The sequence below is a fragment of the Silene latifolia genome, chromosome 7 (genome assembly GCF_048544455.1).
Source record: "Silene latifolia isolate original U9 population chromosome 7, ASM4854445v1, whole genome shotgun sequence".
Taxonomy (NCBI): Eukaryota; Viridiplantae; Streptophyta; class Magnoliopsida; order Caryophyllales; family Caryophyllaceae; genus Silene; species Silene latifolia.
The window spans coordinates 95,667,070-95,683,435 of record NC_133532.1 but is presented as its reverse complement, the minus strand read 5'-3'; the positions used below and the strand labels follow the sequence as shown (position 1 = coordinate 95,683,435).

At 47.5% G+C, this 16,366-nt stretch overlaps 2 protein-coding genes across 2 annotated transcripts; both read left to right on the top strand.

Moving 5' to 3' along the window:
* Window positions 1-259: 259 nt before the first annotated feature.
* On the top strand, window positions 260-977 carry LOC141592382 (small ribosomal subunit protein eS17w-like). Its single transcript, XM_074413012.1, has one exon. It carries the CDS (start codon window positions 396-398, stop codon window positions 831-833), a length of 438 nt encoding a protein of 145 aa, XP_074269113.1. The 5' UTR covers window positions 260-395; the 3' UTR covers window positions 834-977.
* A 13,192-nt stretch (window positions 978-14,169) lies between these two features.
* On the top strand, window positions 14,170-15,647 carry LOC141590383 (uncharacterized). The gene is made up of 2 exons (XM_074410980.1): window positions 14,170-15,345; window positions 15,480-15,647. Exons 1-2 carry the CDS (start codon window positions 14,170-14,172, stop codon window positions 15,645-15,647), a joined length of 1,344 nt encoding a protein of 447 aa, XP_074267081.1.
* The last annotated feature ends 719 nt before the right edge of the window (window positions 15,648-16,366 follow it).

Genomic DNA, 16,366 nt, shown 5'->3' with positions numbered 1-16,366 from the left:
TATTAGAAAAATGACTACAAAGATCAAATTAATATGAGTTAAAATATAGTTGGGATTAATCTGAGAAGGCGATCAATAGTTTGGATTATTCTCATCAAATAACCTTTTTAAATAAAGGTTAATTTGTAAAAAGATAAACTAAATAAAACAAAATTGAATTAAAATGAGTTGAAATTAAGTTCAAAATAAGCGTCTCCAATAAGAATGGTAAGGAAAAATGATGGAGGCAGTGGTATTTAACATAAGCCCAGCCCAATGTAATTTTGATCGAGAATGACAACCCTAAAGCCGCAACACTAAACCTGAAAACCCTAAACACAATAACACTTGGTAGTTGCTCCTCTACGGTCGTCCCTCAGTGTCGTCACAGCGCAGTCGCATCTTTTCTCCAGAAAATGGGTCGCGTACGGACGAAAACAGTGAAGAAATCATCAAGACAAGTAATAGAAAAGTACTACTCAAAAATGACACTGGACTTCCACACGAACAAGAAAGTGCTTGAAGAAGTAGCAATAATTCCTTCAAAGAGACTCCGTAACAAGATAGCTGGATTCTCAACCCATTTAATGAGGCGAATCCAAAAGGGTCCTGTTCGTGGGATCTCACTCAAGCTTCAGGAGGAAGAGCGTGAAAGGCGTATGGATTTCGTTCCTGATGTTTCTGCCATTCGTACTGATCATATTGAGGTTGATCGTGAGACTCTTGATATGTTGGCTGCACTTGGTATGTCTGATCTTCCTGGTCTCTCTGAGGTTGCACCTGAGTCTGCTGCTCTTACTCTCCCTTCTGGTGGCTTCGGTCGTGGTGGTGCTGCTGGTCCCAGGAGGTACTGAGATTGTCGCTTTGTGTTTCAATTTGGATTTATATATTTAGTTTTCAGATATGCTATGTTTTTAAGGATCTATCTATGCTACTACTCTTTTTAATCACTCTTGCTCTCATTATTCACTTTCAAATCATCTCTTTTTAATGCTTTATCTTTGATTGACTATGAATTGATTTGGTAGTTGGATAATTATATTGAATTGATAGTTAGGAAATTCTTAGTGACTGTCGTCATATGAGTCTTGCATGAGACGGTCTCAAATGTGAGACGAGGGGATTGTGTCATATGAGATCAATAAATATTTAGGTATTTTCATTTGACAGACCAATGATTAGTATAGACTATAGAGTAATACTCCACTAGTTAAGGTTTCAAATATGCAACCTCCCTCAACAGAATGCATCACTTATGCTCGCGCGTGTCCTTCACCACTGTTGAATATATCCGAAATATTGTGATTTGAGTAATTTTTGTTCATCTGGGCCGCATTGATTTTAGCTCAGTTAGTCAAACCTGAAGAGCGTAGTAGGTAATCAAATTCAAAGGATTGGGATTGGAGATTGAGTTTGAGATTGTATGCGCATCATTGTTGTTAATCTCAAAGCTACATTAACTTTGTATGTAAGTTTTGCCCATTATTCCTTTTATTGGCTGTGGTGTTCATACATCCCAAAGACCAAGTTTGTTGGTTGTAAATATAGTCCCTATTCGCTCCAAGAGCAGAAATGACTAATTAAGGCTACAAATATAGTCCCTATTCTCTCGGACGTTTGTTAATATATTCGAAAAATTGTGATCAGACTTAGACTTATGTTCGTTGGTCTGGCAGCGGTGACATAATTTCAGCCCAGCTCAAAGATTGTAGTAGATAATCAGTTTATAGACTAAAATAGGAAATGATTTTGAGCTTCTAATTCGTATGCATCATTGTTGGTATCTCTCACTGCGGCACAGCTCTCATTCATCCGCTTAATCGTTTTTGCCGATCGCTAAGAGGGGAATGAAATCGTCAACTGATCACTGTTCAATGACGATTCTCTTTTGATCAAAGCAACAGAAAAAACATGTACAATACTGTTTCAATTATTTAATACCGTGGTTGTCGGATAAAAGAGGTTACATTAACAAGTTTCTGAGCTCTCTAAACATCAAAGAAATCTGTGATATTTCTACTAAAATTTGTTTTAGAAATGCAAAATAAATGGCCGAGGGAGTGAAGGGCCCTTTGGCTTATTTTTATGTTTTCATAATCCGATGTTGGCAAAGAAAAGGTCAGTCAATGTTGAGTAATAGTAAGACTCTTTTAGCATGGTTGATTAGTTGTCAAATAAGAATCATTACATCAAAATGTCGTAAACTTAAATCAACAAAATAGGGAGCATTTGAAATAAATTATGTACATTGGTCCATGTTATCTTCGAACCTAGGCTTGTATTTAAGCTGCCTCACTAAGGGATCAAAATCTATGTGACTTCCGATTCTTTGGAACGGCCTCATTATTGCAGATAATCCTCACAAATCTTATAAAGTGGGGCAATACCAAAGAACCGAATGTAGTTGATGGGGCATATTCTGCACCGCTGACCAAGTCAACACATTGAGCAAGGTCAAGGATATCCACAGCAAAGTCAACGACTTAGACAGTCTAGCCGATGCAACCCATCGGCCTGTCACCTGGGTCTCGGCCTGGCAACTGATCAGCCGGGACACATATCCGCGTACTCATATCCAAGACCCTCGGCCGGCCTGACACGGGTCCATCGGCCGAGGGTAGAACGGTCTTTCCACCTGCTAGCCACTTGGCCACTTGGCCACTACGTGACAAAAGGTGAAAGTCTATAAATACTCCTCAACCTTCATTGAGGAAAGGATCCATAAATGAACCTAAGAATCACTATTCATCTGGTAATATCTTCCTTATCTCTCTACAATATATCCTTAGCCAAGTAACAGCAACTTATCCCACTAAGTTCACTGACTTGAGCGTCGGAGTGAGTACGCTTGGCACAAAGCCAAGCCCTCAGTTCGTTCATTGTTGCAGGAGAGGCCAAGAGGAACGATAGAGACGCGAGGAACCCAACTCGAGACATCATTCTACAAGCCACGGGTGGTAACAATACTTGCTCTGGAATTACACCCGGAACAATTGGCGCCGTCTGTGAGGATAGACACTAGAAGCTAGTCACATTCATTCCCAAACAAAAAAAAATACACACAAAAAACCCACCCCCAAAGCCAAGAAGATGTCGAAAGAACAAGAGGCATTCGTTACCGACGAAACCGAATTCTACCAAGATGATACCGTCCACAAACTGAGTTGTGCAGCCCTCACGGCCAAGTGATTCAACCGAGTACGGAATGCCAATAATACAGACACTCATTTGCTGTCGACAGTGTCACCATCATGGGACATGTGGTTGACGTAGCAAAACCGAAGATGCTCCTGGACCTAATTGGGAGTACGGCACACCGTCACGCCGACAAGAGCGGCGGAAACCGTCCAGGAGACTAGGGCCCAAAATGTGACCCCAAGAAACTTGAACGGAGCATTAGGAGAAGCGACCCGTCAAGACACCGGGGAGCCCAAAGTGGTCGTGGTGGACCTAAGTCCTTCTCGCACTCGTGAGAAGACTGCGTCGCCGCGGCACGAACGAGGCACACCCCGGAGGAGCGAGAGAAGCCCAACTCGTCAGAGTTGGAGAAGAAGCCCGACTCGCCATAGTCGGAGGAGAAGTCCTTCTCGCTACGAGGAGAGAAGCCGGACTAGGAATGCGAGGAGCCGATCGCCGCGTGTCGTCCGACATGTGGTCAGGCAACCCCTCAGCGCCTACGTCCTAGATACTCCGGTGCCGACTAAGCTGAAGTTACCACCTATAGCATACAAAAGGGAAGGTGACCCGACTGACCACGTCGAGGCTTACGAGTCTCACATGTCAGTATGGGAGCAACCTGATGAGGTCTGGTGCCGAATCTTCCCAACGACATCGCATGGGATGGCACGAGTTGGTACAAGGGGCTGCCCGACGGGTCGTGACATATGCGTTACGCCGACCTAAAGGACGCATTCCTAGCCCAGTATTCCTGCAACAAGAGGAGGGCCGTGGAGACCTCGGACCTCCTGACTATCAGACAGGAGGGAGGCGAGTCTCTCCGAAGTTATGTGAAGAGGTTCGACGCCAAGGTTCAGCAAATTCGTGAGCTGAACAGCGAACTGGCAGCCTTCGCGCTAATGAAAGGCCTCCCAAGGGGAGACCTAAAAGACGAGCTCATCAAACGCGGCGGCCTGACCTTTGATGCCGCCAGAAGATTGGCTGATCAAGCCATTAAAGTGGAGGACTACCACAAAATCTGGGTAGGCCCCAGCGGGGCCGACCACTCAGAGAAGAAGAGCCACCGGGAGAACAACCCGAATGAAGAGCGCCGTGACAATAATAGGTCACGGTCTGGCCAGTCTGCCAGGAAACAGGACTCGGTGGACGCCGGGGGGAGTTCGGCACCGTACTACGGCGCGACAATAATCACACCCCTCTGGTCGTATCCGCCGCCGAGGTCTTCACCCTGAGCAAAAACGAAGGCCAGAAGTGGGAAAGGCCCCCTAGGGCGAGAAGTGACGGTGACACGAGCCAGTACTGTGAGTACCACGGCCACACCGACCACTTAACAAACGACTGCCGGCATTTGAAAAACGCCATTGAAGATCTAATCCGAACGGGAAGTCTCGGCAAATACGTAGCCGGAGGCCGAAAAACAGATACCGACAAGTCAAATAAGAAATCCGTTTCTGAGCGAGTAGGAGTAGTCAATGTCGTCATCGGGGACAACGAGAACAGTGGGTCCGCTCATGGGCACAAACGGCACCTGAATGAACTATATCAGGCCATCAACTTTGTGCCCGACACAGCAACCCCCGCTTCCAACATCCCCGATATGACAATTGGGAAGAAAGACTACGAGGGAGTCATCGCCCCTCACAGTGACCCGCTTGTGGTCCACCTGGACATAGCCAACCACTTGGTGAAGAGATGCCTGATTGACACGGGCGCCTACACAAACATTATGTACAGAGAATGTTTCCTCGACCTGGCCCGAAGGTCAAGACTTGAGCCCCTACACCAAACCGTTGTACGTTTTTTGGGGCCGCCTGGTACCCCCGGGATCAATCAAGTGCCGCCAGTAATGTTCGGCGAGGGAAGTGCGGCGGGAATGTTATGTCCGAGTTCGTAGTTATTGACGGCTCGCTCCCGCCCACAACGTCCTCATAGGCCGGGTCACTTTGAGCGAGGCCGACGGTTGTGATGTCCATCCGGCCCTAACATTAGTGTATGTCTCGGACCGGGGGGAGGCGCATAAGCTCGTCTCGAAGAACGAGGAGGATCCCGCTTATGGGAGGTTTACGCTAACGGCCCTTCCACGACGAATAGCTCGAAGGCCGGCATCGTTATTATCAGCCCAAACGGAGACGTGTTTGAGCACGCCTTGAAGCTTACCTCATTGGCCTCAAACAATGAATCCAGGTACGAGGCGGTGATAACCGGAGTTGAGCTAGCTAAAACCGCCGGGGCAGAGCGTATCATGGTGAAGACAGATTCACTCTTAGTGACCAACCAGATCAGAGGAGAGTACGAAGCCCGGGACTACGGGACGATAAAGTATCTAGAGAGGGTGAGAGCTGGCGCTTCAGAACTAAAATCCTTCCAGATACAGTACACCCCCAGATACGGAAACGACCAGACCATCGGCATGGTCGAAGGAGCAGAGACCGAGGAGGTAGAGATTGATCCGGGCCGCACCGTAACTGTCGGTGTCAACCTGGAACCAAAATTCAGAGCCGACCTCCTGGACCTGCTGAGGAAGAATAAAGATGTTTTCGCCTACTCAGCGGCCGAGATGCCAGGCGTGAACCGGAAGGTGATTGTTCACAAGCTGAACGTACTCTCCACCGCTCGCCCAGTCAAACAGAGAATGAGGAACTCCTCGGCCGAAAAGGATGAGGCCATCAAAGCCGAAGTAGATAAATTACTAGCGGCGGGTTTCATCATGCCTTGTACTTATCCTGAGTGGTTAGCCAATGTTGTAATGGTGAAGAAGTCATCGGGGGCATGGAGAATGTGTGTAGACTTTACCAACCTTAATAAAGCATGCCCCAAAGATTGTTATCCCTTGCCTCGAATAGATAGTTTAATTGACGCCACGGCAGGCTACACCATGCTGAGCCTGCTGGACGCCTTCTCGGGGTATCACCAAGTATTTATGGCCGAGGAAGACATGCCTAAATGCGCATTTATCACTGCTAACGGCACATACATGTACAAAATGATGCCGTTTGGTTTGAAGAACGCCGGAGCAACGTACACAAGGCTGGTGGACAAAGTGTTCCAAAATCAAAAAGGACGGAACATTGAGGCTTACGTCGACGATGCTATTGTAAAAAGCAAGTCGACAAATGAGCACTTGGCCGATTTACACGAGACATTTTGCTCACTAAGGAAATACAAGATGAAGCTCAACCCAATGAAATGCAACCGGTGTCCGGCGGGTAAATTCCTAGGTGTACTTGTCGGTGCGAGAGGCATAGATGCCAATCCGGACAAAGTCCGAGCAATCCTAGACCTGCCGGAACCCAGGAATCGAAAAGAGGTTATGATCTTTGGCCGGGAGAATGGCGGCTCTCGCCCGCTTCATCTCTCGGTCAGCCGACAAAAGCACCCCATTCTTCAAAGTGTTGAAGGGGAATAAAGACTTGGGGGGAGGACAGAGCACGGCTTTCAAGCAACCGAAAGCTCATCTTCGACTCTCCCAACTCGTCGGGCGGTCTTTGGGAGAAACGCTATACCTATATATAGCAGATTACCTCGGCCACGGTCGATCTTTGTGATCATCGGGGAAGAGGATAAACAAGAACACCCAATCTACTTTGTCGCCCATACGCTGTTGCCGCCGAGAGAAATTACCCACCGATTGAAAAGCAGCCTTCGCCATCGTCGTTGCCGCGAGGAAGTTAAAACCCTACTTCGACGCACACCCCGTGACGGTCCTAACCGATCAGCCATTGGAGAAAGCTTTGGAAAAATTCGAACGATCTGGTAGGCTCATCAAATGGGCAAGTGGAACTCTCGCCTTCGGCATTCAAGACAAACCAAGGCCTTCGATAAAAGGGCAAGCACTTGCAGATTTCTTGGCCGAATGCACATATCAAGAAGAGCCAAACCCAGGTGTATGGGAGGTTTACACCGACGGCTCCTCCACGACGAACATGACTCGGGAGCCGCATCCTTATCATCGCCCAAGCGGGGACGAGTTTGAGTATGCCTTGAAATTCACCTTCTCGGCCTCGAACAACGAATCCGAATACGAGGCGGTGATAACCGGAGTCGAGCTAGCTAGTGGCTGGAGCGAGAACACATTGTGTTGAAGACAGACTCACCGTTGGTTACTAACCAAATCGAGGGGAGTTTGAGGCTCGGGACGACGGAATGGTAAGGTACCTGGAAAGGGTAAAGGCCGACATAGCGAAATTGAAATCTTTCCAAATCCAATGCGTTCCCAGATCCGAGAACAACCGGGCCGACGCTCTCTCAAAACTCCGCAGTTCAACCATCAAGAATATCACCGAACCGTGCTAGTAGATATCGGGACCGCTAAAAGCATCACCGACGCACTCGCACGGTGGGCAACATCGAGGCCGTGACAACGTGGATGACTCCCATAATGAAGTACAAACTTGCAAATGAGTTGCCGGAGGACCGCAATCTCTCGGCCAAGATAAAGAGGATCGCCGCCAGGTACTTGTTGTTTGAAGGAGAATTATACAGAAGGTCCATAATAAGACCACTCTTGAAATGCGTCGGCCCAGCCGACGCAGAGCTAATTTTTTGAGTAAATTCACGAAGGCATCTGTGGTCATCACATGGGGGCAAGAACGCTGGCCCACAAAGCTCTGCGAGCCGGCTACTTCTGGCCCACCATGCTTGCGGATTCCAAGGCTAAAACCAAGAAGTGCACGAACTGTCAAATGCATGCTCCGGTGATACACGCTCCTTCCCGGGACCTACAACCGGTGCTTAATCCCCTCCCTTTCGCACAGTGGGGGATGGATATGCTAGGGCCATTTCCAACGGCCTCCGGAGGAAGGAAGTTCTTGATCGTCGCCGTTGACTACTTCACCAAATGGGTTGAAGTCGTAGCGATCGGCAAAAACCACACGGCCGTCGAAAGGTAATGCGGGAAAATGTTATAACTCGTTTGGATTACCCCAAGTTATGGTATTTGACCACGGCCGGGAGTTTTGGAGTGACCGATAATGAATCGGCTAGAAGAGCTTGGCATCAAGTTTGCATACTCCTCCGTCTGTCACCCACAGAGCAACGGGCAGGCGGAGGCGGCCAACAAAACAATCCTCAACGGTTTGAAAAAGACAGTTGAAGACCTTAAGGGAAGGTGGGCCGATGAACTACCCGGTGTCCTGTGGTCCCTTCGGACCACGGAGAAAGAAGCAACGGGGTACACCCCCTTCCACTTAGTCTACGGCTCCGGCGATCCCCGCAATCGAAGCGACGGTGCCAACATTGAAGCGGCTACCTTCAACCCGGTTGAAAACGAGGAAGGCCTAAGAGCCTCCCTAGACCTGGTCGAAGAAAACCGAGATACGGCACGCCTCAACTTGGCAGTATACCAAAACCGGATGAAAAGAGCCTACAACCGAAGAGTCCACAAAAGGGACTTAAAAATAGGAGATCTGGTCCTAAGAAAGTCGGCCGCCACCAACAAAGGAAATATTCATGGAAAATTAACGCCAATCGGGAGGGACCCTACAAAGTAGTTGAAGAGATGAGGCCGGTACATACCGGCCGACGGACATGGGGGCGTGCCCTTGATGAGCCACCGGAACACCGACAACCTAAGAAAATACTTTGTATAAGCGGTGGAGGTGTCCAAAACCATTGTCGGCACCCCGGCGCGTGTTTATATCTAGTGAAGAAACATCCAAATTTTCCGTCAGTATTTATCTCCTCCGTCGGTCGATACGCTAGAAGAAACGTATACTCAGTGCAATTGAGACGCAAATCTAGCGATCAATACGCCTACGCGATTTAACGCTGTCAAAGCCGCAACCCGATTACCTCGGCCAAAGCCGAGAGCGACGGGAACACGTCGGTCGATACGCTAGAAGAAACGTATACTCGGTGCAATTGAGACGCAAATCTAGCGATCAATACGCCTACACGATTCTAACGCTGTCGAAGCCGCAACCCGATTACCTCGGCCAAAGCCGAGAGCGACGGGGAACACGCCGGTCGACACGCTAGAAGAAACGTATACTCAGTGCAATTGAGACGCAAATCTAGCGATCAATACGCCTACGATTATTTAACGATGTCGAAGCCGCAACCCCGATTACCTCGGCCGCCAAAGCCGAGAGCGACGGGAACACGCGGTCGATACGCTAGAAGAAACGTATACTCAGTGCAATTGAGACGCAAATCTAGCGATCAATACGCCTACACAGTTACGAACGCTGTCGAAGCCGCAACCCCGATTACCTCGGTCAAAGCCGAGAGCGACGGGGAACACGTCGGTCGATACGCTAGAAGAAACGTATACTCAGTGCAATTGAGACGCAAATCTAGCGATCAATATGCCTACACGATTCTAACGCTCGCCGGCCGCAACCCCGATTACCTCGGTCAAAGCCGAGAGCGACGGGAACACGCGATCGACACGCTAAAGACGTTAAACACGGTTGGGACATGCATTCAAACTGCCTCGGTCATGCCGAGGGTAAAAACGAAGGCACTCAATTAATAACGCAAAAAGACAAACGAGGAATTGTGATCGAAGCCCTGGCCAAGCCAAAGGCCGATAAGACGAACTTTATTGAAAACAATTACGAGAGAGTATCAGACGACGGCCGTCCCCATAGGGATAAGCCTAAACACAACCTACCAAGAGTTTTACTAACAAAACAAGGGAAAGAAAAGCAAAAGGTTACAAACATATCATTTGAAGCGCCAAAAGTGGCAGGGAGGAAAGGCTCAATAGTTGGCCCCGAACAGCCTAAAGCTATCCGAGATGTCGGGTGAGTCAGTGACGACCGCCCGTCTCCCTATGCCCTGTTCTTTGCCCTCCATCGTGGCGAAAGCATCTTCGGCGGCCGGCTCGAGAAGAGGGCTCGACACTTTCAAGTGACTTGACCTCTCACCCTCCTTCACCTTTGCATCGTAGGCCGCCTTGGCCTCGCCTATCCGAGCCGCCTTCGCTGCCTCCGCCTTCTCTGCAGCCGGCGCTTCAATGACCTCGACCATCTCATCCAGAAGTCGATCAAATTTGTCCCACGGGAAGGAGCCGTCGGGGACGAGCTTTTTATCGCTCTCCGGTCGCCTCCCGGCCTGGTCCCGTATTGGCGCACAGTTTAGGGAGGAGATCATCTTGAAGCATTTCGATATCCTTCTCCTTTTGAGCAAGGGAAGCCCGCGTATCCCTAAGCGCCTCCGCTTTCGGTTATGGAACAAATCTTTCCACTCGTCCCTCTTGCAACCACGGCCATAAGCGCCCTTGTACCGGTCTCGCTCCTCCATCAACTTGGCGGTGGCAACATCAGCATCCTCAACTTTGGCTCTCTCGGCCACCAGCAGCTTCTCAACTTCCTCCACACGCCTCTTGGCAAGAAAGAGGTCCGGCTTAGCCTTCCCGCTTCCCCCTTGAAGCGGAGAGATCAAGCTTGAGCTTCGCGATCGCCGGCGCAGATTGGGCCACGCTCTTTTCCGCTCCATGATGTGGGAGCCGGCTAGACGGGTCCACTTCGCCAACCTCTTATATATTTTCTCACCCTCCGCCACGAGCTCGTCGGAAGAAATCTTACGGACCGAGGAGTCAACGGTGACATTTCTATCGCCCGTCTTCTCGGTCGCTTCTCGAGCCGCCGCTCGGTGAGAACGGCTGCCGACGGCGGATCTACAAAAATTTACACGAGCATCCACGTCAACACGCATCGACACATCGAAAGTCGGTCATCGGGAATGTCCAACGAACCGGCTAGGTCTCGAACCGCAAGTTAGGTCCGTACCCGATCTGGACCCTCTTAGTCGGAGGGGGGTTGGGGGCGATCTTCTCCCAAAGAACGGTGGAAGCGGACGGTGGCACTTTCCTCTTCTTGAGAGAGAGGGGACTCGAGCAACGGTCACCACCCCACCAGTGATATCGACGACCTCCAAATGATCCTTCGGGACCGCTGGAGTCGAAGAGGGGCGGCACCGACGCCGCCGCCGTTTTGGACGCCGCCTTCTTCGTTCTCTTCGGCACGCCTCCGAGAACCGTGCGGGCCGCCTCCGGATCCAAAGCCTCACCACTCGTCCATCACTCGTTGGGAGCCGATCTGCGATCAAGCTTGTTAGCCGTAGGACGCCGTTGAACAACCTTCCTGTCCTTATCAAGCCCCAACCTCTTTAAGGTCTTCTCGGACAGATCCTGGCCAAACCGGTCTGCAAGAAATCAAGCAAGAATTACATAAAGGAAGCGAAACAAAGCTCTAAAACAGAATACAACAGTAAAGATGGGCCTCACACCGACCCCACTCACCCCGATTGAGGGCGGATGAGGCCGACGGGGCAAAGCGGCTCATCTGCAGATCATCCGAGTCGGGGCAGCCATCCCTTCTCAAAGATCAAACAAACACCGATCGCCCGTTCTTCCTCCACAAAGAAGAGGGACCATCGAAGCGTCCATCTTAACTTTACCCCGGGAGATACATTTCTCATATTCTTCCCGGTTCTCACACCGTAAGTAAACAAGGCTCTGGAAGGACCGAGGCAATGGGTAGTCCTCAGGCACTTGGACGTACACCCACCGCCGTTGCGGTCCTTACAAGAAGTAAGCTTGGACACGGATACAACGCGGCTCCGTCTCGCACGCTGTACCACCCCACTTTACCGGCGATCGAAGGCCGTAGATGGTGAAGGCGGCGGAATAAGTTTCTTGTTGGGATCTCCCCTAAAGAGACAAAGCCACACAAAGCCGACTATCGTCCTCATGGCCAACGGATGCGGTTGGGCCCGCGACGTTCATAGCTTTGATGATGGCCATGACGTATTCATTCGGAGGAAACGGAGCCCATACTCCGGTGCCCGATATACACGCCGATGTGACCGGGGGGAGGGCAGACCGCCCTGACCCTCCTCGGGGATAACGATCTTGTACTCATCACCGAAGGAGAAATGGCCTTCGAAAAGAGTCCCGCCGGAGAACAGTGGCGAATTTATTAGTCCAGTGCGATCAAGACCGATTGTGCAGGCAGCCTCGCCATGATCCGGGATAGACGGCCTCTCAACAACGAGAAAGAGTCCTCTCACCATCGAAGGAGTCCTCTCATCATCATCGCATCATCATCCTCATCCTCCCACTCCTCCAAAATTGGTGGATCAACTACGGGAGAGGGAGACCTAGGACCCCCAAACCTTATCGGAATGGCCTCTAGTATCCCCTCCCCATCAAGACGCGACGGGAACCCCCGGCAAGCGCTAGTCCCAGCGTCGGCGAGAAGACATGATAGCAATGATTATTTAACAAGAAGGACACGTGTCGGACATGCAACCACGGAATGTCAATCGTCGCAGCGATTAAACGTCAATCAACGCAACGGTGATCAAGCGTCTTCAACACGCCCTTTCATATCTCTCGCCTATCCATCTTCCTCAACAAATTCCTAGGTATCCGCTCTCCCGCCGCCACAAGATCAACTATGCTAGGGAGCACCGGCCTGGGGGCAATCAAAAACAACCGGCACTCCCAACCCCGGTCTCGGCCAGCGTCACTTTCTCTTCCACATCGGATGCCCTTTACACATCCATGCGAAGGGGGGATATATATGGTACGGCCTAATAAGAACCAGGCCGAGATAGAAGAAGCCGATACAGAAAAGTTTCAGAAGTTACTTTCGCAGAATATACGCTCAGCATACATCGGAGCCCATACCACGGCATAGACTACGCTGGGGGCAAATTGATGGGGCATATTCTGCACCGCTGACCAAGTCAACACATTGAGCAAGGTCAAGGATATCCACAAAGAAAGTCAACGACTTAGACGCAGTCTAGCCGATGCAACCCATCGACTGTCACCGGGTCTCGGCTTTGGCAACTGATCAGCCGGGACACATATCCGCGTACTCATATCCAAGACCCTCGGTCGGCCTGACACGGGTCCATCGGCCGAGGGTAGAACGGTCTTTCCACCTGCTAGCCACTTGGCCACTTGGCCACTACGTGACAAAAGGTGAAAGTCTATAAATACTCCTCAACCTTCATTGAGGAAAGGATCCATAAATGAACCTAAGAATCACTATTCATCTGGTAATATCTTCCTTATCTCTCTACAATATATCCTTAGCCAAGTAACAGCAACTTATCCCACTAAGTTCACTGACTTGAGCGTCGGAGTGAGTACGCTTGGCACAAAGCCAAGCCCTCAGTTCGTTCATTGTTTCAGGAGAGGCCGAGAGGAACGATAGAGACGCGAGGAACCCAACTCGAGACATCATTCTACAAGCCACGGGTGGTAACAATACTTGCTCTGGAATTACACCCGGAACAGTAGTATTTACCCGAGGTTAAGTATCATTACATTTCAGCATTCCCCTTTAAAAGCATTTTAGAGTCACATATCCATTATTATTTAAAAAGGAAAAAAAAGTTGAATTTTTTTTTATAGCATTTAACACAAAAAAGCGTGCACAACAAACGTTAAATTTGGTATTTTATTCTCAAAAAGTAAAAATTTGGCATTTTATTCTCAAAAAGTAAAAAGAAGAGCTATTAAATGAATTGTGTACCCAAGTTTTTCTGATATATGAGAAGCATCCCCATGAAAATGGAGTCGCTAAGTCATAATTTGTCGGTGTGTTATTTGCATACTGAGTTAAAGAATTATTATTAGAGGTAGTTTTAGTGAGATAATATGGGTTCCTACTTGGGTATTTCTACTGATGTGGGTCTCTCATGATGTAATAAAAGTAAAAGAGAAATTTTTGAGTTTATCATTGACAAGGTTAGGAAGCGATTATCATCATGGAATTGTGTTCTTTTATCGCCGGCTGGTAGATTGGCTTTGATTTCTTCTGTCTTGTCTTCCCTTTCTGTCTACTTTCTATCGGTATTTAAATACCGATAAGTGTGACAAAAAGATTAGATGCTATATTGTCACATTTTTTGTGGGCGGGTCAAAAGAAATCTCTTTCTATTAGTTGGTGTAGTAGGCTATTCCTAACCAACTAACCTGAAGGGAATGGTGGTTTGCGTATTAGACGTATGAAAGAGTTCAATTAAGCTCTCTTAGCAAAGATTGGATGGAGAATGATCACCCACCCAGATTCTATTCTTAGTAAGTCTATTGGTGCTAAATATGGCCTAAGGTGGCGAGATGGCGATCTGTTTTTTAATAATGGTAAGAGTAATTCTTCTTGGGGATGGAAAGGTATTGCTTGGGGCCTTCAACTCATTAAACCTCTTCTAGCTTGGAACATCTCCCCATTTTCCGATCTTAGTGTTTGGAACACTAAATGGGTTAGTGGAAAGGTGCCGAAACCACGATGTTTAGAGCTTCTTACCGATCCCCCTAATTTGAGTAACTTGAGAATCAAAAACATTATTTGTAACAATAGCTGTTGGGACCGTAGATTAGTGTCTATGTTTTTTGATGAAACCTCTGTGAAATACATTCTTGCTATTCCGATTCGATGCTCTGAAGGCAGTGATAACTTCTTTTGGCCGGCTTCTTTGTCTGGAAATTACTCAGTTAAGATTGGCTACCGCATTGCACTAAAAAACTCATGGAATACTTCAGCTACCCCGAAGGACCTTTCAAGAGTTCCAACTGCGTGTATGGGTGTCTTTCAGAAAATCCTATGGAACCTACCAGGGCCGAAAAGCTGGATCATTCTTATTTGGAAAACTCTCACTGAATCATTGCCCTGTGGGGAAGGCTTCTTAAAGAGGGGTTTTGATGGGCCATTTACTTGTGTGCTTTGTGATTCACAAGAAACGGAAACGCCTGATCATCTTTTCCGTGATTGTTCATTTGCTAGTAGAGTTTGGGCTGGAAGTGTTTTGGGGATCTGGGCTCAATCAGGGGATAATTTGAACCTCCAGTCTTGGATTTGCAATTGGCTTTCTGTTCTTTTTAAGGCTGATAATAAACAAGAGGCTTGTCTTTCCTTTTTTTGTACTATTTGGACTATCTGGGTGGTAAGGTGCCGAAAGGTCTTTGATAATTTTGAGTGTTCCCCTACTGGTGCTATCTTACTATACCAAGATTCTCTTAAATTGGCTCTTTTGGCCGAGGATAAGAAATCAGGGTCCATAACTTTCCAAACACCTTTGGAGGAAGACTTGACTAACCTTAGGAATGGAGTTCTCTTTCCTTTGATCCAGGGTTCTCTTAACTCCTCACAGTCTCATATTTATGTTGATGTTGTATGGTCAAAAGAGCTTGTTGTTGGTTTGGGTGGGTGTATCATGTTTGATAATGAGGTTGTGTCTGAATTCTGTATCAAAGGAAGGCTGAGAATGTTGAGCAAGCAGAAGCTTTGGCAATTAGGGAGGCCTTGAAGTGGGCGCTCTCTCACAATATCTTTCATGTTACCATTTTCTCTGATTGTCTACAGGTTCTTGCTCAAGTACTGAAGTATTCTCAACTCAAACATTGGACTAGGAATACTGTTGAAGATATCATTGAATTAGCGGCAAACTTTCACTGTGTTTCTTTTGCTTATGTTCCTAGAATTTGTAATAAAGCCGCTGATAGGTTAGCTAAGCGTGCTACTAAATTGTAGAACTCGTTAACCCGATTGTCGAAAAAAAAAAAAAAAAAAAAAGTTATCAATATATGAAGTTTTTGAGGATTAAATTCAAAATTCAGTCTAAAAAAAACATAAAAACTCATTAAATAAATTTTTCGGAGAAAGTAAATTCAAACTCTCATATACATTTGAATCAAGTATTAAAATGAGAAAAATAGAAGGCTAACTTCACGTAGTTTCGATCAATTTGTAGTCTCGAATTACGCTTTTATCATGGATATGAAATACAAAGACTGCATTCAAAATTCAAATGATGGTTATGATACTCAATCATATAAAAAATCACAAATAAACAAATTAGGAAGGTAAGTAGTCAAATTAAGGCAAAATATAGTAACCCTACATTTTATACATTACAGAATATAAAGTGAGAATGATATTAGATTTTTATAAATGATGAGAATAATAACAATAATAGGTTGAGCGAGCAGGAAGCATGGAGATGAAATATATCATTGCTAATTTGATCACGGAAAAGAAATCTTTTGAAAATATATTAGACAAATACAATCTAGGGTTTTAAGTCTTGGGCGGGAAAATTTTTAATGTGAAGCCGACACGTATCGATCTGATGTGGAGTGGTTCTTTTATCGCACGTGACCAGTCCAATATGGAGTGGTTCTTTTATAGTTTTAATATAGACTAGTATTGGTGCTCGGCCCCGTCCGGGCTACCTCTATTTAGCATTAAAA